At 48.8% G+C, this 6000-nt stretch overlaps 1 protein-coding gene across 1 annotated transcript in view; it reads left to right on the top strand.

Annotated features, from left to right (window-relative positions):
• The first annotated feature begins 218 nt into the window (after positions 1-218).
• Positions 219-6000, top strand: part of LOC123649445 (zinc finger protein 737-like) — a 28269-nt gene continuing 22487 nt past the window's right edge. The window contains exon 1 of the mRNA XM_045567583.1: positions 219-366. Within this exon, the coding sequence (XP_045423539.1) occupies positions 337-366 (30 nt within the window). The 5' untranslated portion in view covers positions 219-336. The remainder of the gene's footprint in view (positions 367-6000) is intronic.

Below are 6000 nucleotides of genomic sequence, written 5' to 3'. Positions count from 1 at the left end.
CTCAAAAAAAAAAAAAAAAATACCGACAATTGTGACTTTCTTTAGTCCCACCAGTAATTGCATCTCCTGTCACTCAACCGGAGGAGGCAGGGCCTGGAGCCCTATCCAATCAGGGCGCTGCAGTGAGTGGGAACTGTCCAATCGGGTGTGCAGGAGAGTGGAGGGGGCGGGCTCCACGGCCTCAGTGTCCTGGCGACGGGCCCTTTACTAGCGGGCGCGTCCCGATCCTGGTCTGGTCTCTGGGGCTCCTCGCTCTCCGCTGCCGGAGGCCCCGGTGACTCTGCTGCCGCCTGTGTTGCCCTGTGACCTCCAGGTCCCTGAAGATCCGTAGGGAGGATGTGGGGACACGCCGGAAGCGGGGAGGTGGTGAGTACGCAGGTCTGCGTGTCCTGGCGGGGTGGCAGCGGTTGCGGTGGGACCCGGCCTCCCCGCCGCAGTTCCGGGGTCAGCCGGTCTCGGCCCCTGACGCAGTCCCACCCCCGTGTCCCTGCTGTTCAGGGTGCTGCTGCCTGGCAGCCGGGGTCCAGAGTGTCCTGTCCCATCCCGTTTGGTGACTTCACGCTGGCCCTGAACCCCGTCTGGGCAGCTCTTGTATTGCACCTCCCCTCCCCCCAGACTGTGTGGTGACTACGGGGGTCATCAGGGAGGGTCCCGCTGCCTCGGTGTGCGGGGTCGCGCGTGGGGGCAGCTGGCGTCTGTGGGGTTCCCAGCCCCTCCCGACTCTTGTTAAAAGTAAACTGAGGCAGCAATAAAATGGTAAAGAGTTTATTTCATTGGAACTAAGATCAGTTCAGGAATCGTGAGGCCTCCAGGGATGGGTTGTGGTTTGGGGGCCCACGGGGCTGGGGCTTGAAGGAAAGCCTTTTATCAGGTGTGGTGAGGAAGCCACCAAGTTCAATAACGGATTACATTCATGTGCTTAACTTATGTGGACTATCCAGGCAATGATCACGTGGTTTGTAATTAGAGGATAATTGGCAGTTTGTTGTTGGTTAAGACGAAATTCTGTTTCTGTTAGGTCCAGGGATTGCGGGGGGAGAGACAGAGACACATGAAGCCTCGTGTGTAGCAAAACGGTGTTTATTTTGAGCATCTGGGTACAGATGGGAGGAGGCAAAAAAGCGTCCACACCGAGGGAGAGGAAAGCCTTGGGTTTTATACAGGGCTTCTTGTTAAAGAGTGAATACCTGGGACAGAACAGCCACTCCATTAATTTTTTTTTTTTAACAACCATTTCAGGGACCCCTGCCCCAGTCACTTCCATCCTGCAGCTCTGGCATCGCTCTTATCAGGAGAGCTAGGGAGGGATGAACTTCCTCTCCTCTCAGGGAGGGTGGGGGGAATGCTGGCTGCAGCTGTCTGTTATATTTAAAATGTCCGGGAACTCTCCAGACTCCTGAGGCTATTGTTTTAGAAGCCTCAGTTTTACATTAACCATATTCAGTCTTGTATGTACTTCCGGGGTTCCTACCTGGAACAAACCTAACCTTTCACACTTTTTGTTATATACTTATAAGAAAGGAAGGGTAAGTTATGGGAAAAAGGTAAAAACTAAAAATTAGAGAGATTAGAAAGTGGGCTCTGTTTTCTTTCTGACTTTTTGTTTTTTCTGTCCCTGGAGATTTGGTCATCTTTGAAATGCAGTCAGGCCCATTGCAGGGGATGTGATCTTTCCCCTGAGATTTGGTTTTGGGCAGGAAACAAAGGCCTCGAGTTCATCCCCCTGCAGTCTGTCCTGGAGCTTTTCTCAGGAACAACTTGAGGCTGTAAAACAATTTTTAAAGCTGTGGCCTGGGGAGATCTAAAGAGAAAGATTTACATTTCTTCTCTGGGTTCTTTTAGGTGTTTGTGAAGAGTCCCAGCAGGTTGCCTGCTAGTTTGGGAGAGAGATACCATAGAGTAGGGAGAGCACAGAATTGATTTTTAGCTATCATTAGAAAATTGGGAGATTCAAGGCCATGCTAACGTTCCCCCTTTTTGTTATTAAGATTCAATTTTTATGTAAAATGAACTTAGATGTTGGGAAAATGGGCAGAGATCTTCTGCAGCTTCTTCTAGCTGAGGAGGGAAGTAGAGATCTTTTTATGGAATTCATTTATTGAAAGGGAGGTGGTTGAAAATGGTTGGTCTTGAAGTTAGAATAGAGGCAGGATGGGATTTTACTGGAGGAAAAAGTCAGGGCCTGAATGTTACTAGATAGTGGAGAATGTATGATTTGAAAATGAGAGTTGAAGGTAGAGCCACTAGGGGCCTTAGTTAAGAGTGTAAGATCCCACATGGTTAGAAGAGCTGATAGTTTTGAGAAGGCAGAGAGGTTTTTTTGGGTCATAGGCAGATAGAGATGTCATAGAGCCCCATAGTGGGGGATGGAAAGTGTGGTTATTATTATTAGGGTTTCCAGTGTAGGCAAAGGACTGACTGGCCTCGTATGTAAGTTGGCCTGTGGCAGCATTCACAGAGTGACATGGGAAGTATAACGAGAAGGCAAAGCATGGTAAGGAGTTATGTATAGCAAAGCATGTTATCAGAGCCTGGTATCCACGGTGGGCTGGACTTTTGGGGAGCCCACCCTGGGTGGAAGCAGGTTCTGGAGGGCCTGTAGGTTGGAGTCCTGAGAGATGACTCTCAGACAGGATTTCCAGAAGCTTAGCTATAGTGGTGGAAGCAGTGAGAGAATTATTTAAAAGTTGCAGGAGGCCCAATTTGTTCTGTGAAATCCTTGGGTAAAATCTAGCCTTTAGGCTGTAAGAGTTCCAGTCCCTTTAAGAAGTCACTAGTGTGTTTCCTTGCTGGCAGGTAGGCACCAGGTGGAGGTGGTGGAGGAGGATAAGGGAACTGAACCTAACTCAACTAATTTTTATCTCTTGAAATCGGTTTTTACAATTCTATATGTCTGTCTCTTCTGCAATAGCCCTTAGGCCTAGAGAGGATAAATAAGGTTGGGCCGGGTGGAATTTAATAGTTTAAATCCTGGAGATAACTTGGCTATTTACTTAATACTACTTCAGTGGCTTTGGAAAGCAAAGCATGAGAATTAATAATGTTTTAAGTAAAAAGCAATGAAAATTTTAGTTCTTTCTATGGCATTTTCCAAGGAAGGAAATCTTGGACTGCAGTTGATTATAAACTGTTGTTTAAGAAGAATCAGAGCAAAACGACAACCATCGGTGGATGGTAATGATTTCACAATAGTAGACAATTTTAGGTGAAGTAAGGCAGAAAGTTTTATAGTTTCACAGCTCAGAGCACCCCAGGCAAAAGTTGCATGGAAAGTTTCAGTTAAACTTTTCCATAAATCGGAGGGAGGAGGCCGTAAGATCTTTCCCCAGTGGCGGTAACTGGGAAGCACAGAAGGGGTGGGCAAATACTTTATCTCCCAGTGGACAGAGAAGCTGTGGAATACACAGGGGGGCTGTATTTTATGTTTTACTCTAATGGGGGTAGGAGAGGGAAATAGAGGCCCTGACCATTCAGGAAGACCAGAGAACGTGGCTCCAGTGTCCTTTACCTATGGCAGAGAGTTACCCAAGGTGTGTCGCAGTCGAGTGTGTTCAGAAGCCTGACGTGCCCATGAGATTGAAGCAGTTTCAGAGGGTCTGTGGCTATGCAGGATGTCCATTCAGGGAGGGGCAGCCAGGTCCGGAATGCAGGTGTGATCTTCCCATTTTAAGAAGCAGGCGCTTGCTTTTCCAGTGCCGCTCATTTGTCAAAGGGAACACAGTCCTGGCAGAGCCCGTCACCTGGGACATTGTTCTTTAGGGACCCAGGGTCTTAGTAGAGGCAGGGCTCAGTTCTCATGTAAGGGTGTGGCCCTGTCGTCTACTTGCCTGGGGCCCTTTGAGTGACTCTCCGGAAAAGCTCTTTTACAGGGCAGGCAGGATTTGAAAAGCTTTTTTCTGTTTTGGGGCCTGTTGTAGGTCCCACTCTCTTTCTCCTTAGCCTCTCCCCATGTTGGTCGTTACAGAGCTTGAAGGCCAGGTTTAGGAGAATTTTTGTGTGGGATTTGAGGGCCTTTGTCTAATTTTTGGGAGCTTGTACCTGATGTCAGACTCGTCGGACTGGGAGATAAAGTGTGTACTGAGGAGTAAAGTTCCTTCAGGAGTTCCTACTTGATAATTCAGTAATGGGCCTGTATTAGAGACGGTGACTGTCCCCACTGGCTGGACAGGGGGACGTCTATGGATTTCATCGCCGTGTGCCTGGGCATTAAGTCAAACTCTCTCCTTCTCTTCACGGGATAGAGTAGAGGAAAGAATAGTGTAGAGGTCAGGCCGGGTCAGATCATAGGATTGTGTTAAATAAAAGGGACACGTACCTGCATGATGCCCTCCTCCCCAGCCCCCAGGGCTTGAACAGAATGACAGAGAGCAGTAGGGGGACAGAGATGAGGGCAGGGAGCAGGTTGAGTGTTAGGCTAAGGGAGTTCTGGTTGGGGATATCTTTATGGGGGAGGGCTGAGATCGCAAGAGTCCTGATCTGAGGTTTCAAGTTTGTCCAGAGCACAGGGGGAGGGAGAAGGGCAAGGCCTAGAGTGTAGCAGCAAGATTTGAGCCAGATTACAGTTCATGCACAGTGAGAGTAGAGGGTAAAAAAGGTGTAGACTTAGGGAATCTCAGACCATTTGTTATTGCAGTGACAAACATTGTAGTGAGACCTGGTGTTTTGAGAAGAGGAGTAGACTGAGAGTTGCCCATGGTCCTGGAAAGAGTAGGGGTCCCACGGGGCCGATTCTACTCAATTCTGGGCATCCTAGAAGAAGGGAATAGCATGGGAGCGAGCAGAGTGCGTGAACTCGAGCAAAGAGTCGCAACAGGCTTCCCTGTGTCTAACGAGGGCCCCAGGTGCTGAGAGTCCTCCGGCTCATGGACAGGACTTTTGAGTGAACACAAGTAGACAAGAACGAGCTTGTGAGCTCCTACTCACTAGGAGCAGGATGTGGATTTGAAGGTCAGTGAAGGAAGAAGACCTGTGGGACTTCTTGGGGACACGATCAGGAGACATAGGAGGAAACCAGGGCGAGTTTGCGAGCTTTTACTCCCTGAGGATGAAATGTGAATTGTGAAGATCAGCAAAGGGAAGATCCGAGTCCTGGTCCGGTGTCCGCCTCTCGGCTTGGTTCAGGAGGGTCCAGGTGGACAGTTACCTTACCTTGGGTGAGCTAACGCGCTCTGCCTACACTCCAGGATCAGAGACAAGTTAGAGAGGGACCCCTGCATGGCTCAGGAAAGATCCATGGAAACCTTGCCAATGACCCAGGGACTCAGGGGAAAGCACGATTCAGGGGTTAGCCCAGGATGAGCTACCGCTGCCTACTGCTTCCCGAGTTGCAAGGCTTGCCTGCTAGAGATCCAGAGTCGTGTCCACCCAGTGTGCCCTCCCGGGTTTCCGCACCAAATGTTAGGTCCGGAGCAAAGAGAGACAGACATGAAGCCTCAGGCATAGCAAAACGCAGTTTATTTTGAGCATCTGGATGCACATGGGTGGAAGCAAAATAGCGTCCACACCAAGGGAGAGGAAAGCCTTGGGTTTTATAGAGGGTTTGTCAGGGGAGAGTGAGTATCTGGACCAGAACAGCTGCTGCATTAATTTTTTTTTAACAGTCAATTTTGGATACCCCTGCCCCAGGCACATCCATCCTTCAGCTCTGGTGTCATTCTTATCAGGAGAGCTAGGGAGGGATGAACTTTATCCATATCAGGCAGGGAGGGGTAGGAATGCTGGCTGCAGCTGTCTGTTAGATCTACAAAGTCCGGGGACTCCCCAGACTCCTGCAGCTATTGTTCTACAAACCTAAGTTTTGCATTAACCACATTCTGTCCTATAAATATATTTCGGGTTCCCAACCGAACAAACTTAACAGTTTTCCTCTAAGTTAATACTGGAGTACAAGAAATGATTCTTCAAAAAAAAAAATGTAATTTAGTCATGCTGAGTGCTTTTCAAAATTGGAAAGCCTCAGAGATTTGCTGGATAATCACCATCCTTCTAACCTTGCCTTGA

This window comes from Lemur catta, chromosome 13, assembly GCF_020740605.2.
Source record: "Lemur catta isolate mLemCat1 chromosome 13, mLemCat1.pri, whole genome shotgun sequence".
Taxonomy (NCBI): Eukaryota; Metazoa; Chordata; class Mammalia; order Primates; family Lemuridae; genus Lemur; species Lemur catta.
The sequence above is the reverse complement of the archived record's forward strand: the minus strand, read 5'-3'. Positions and strand labels throughout refer to the sequence as shown.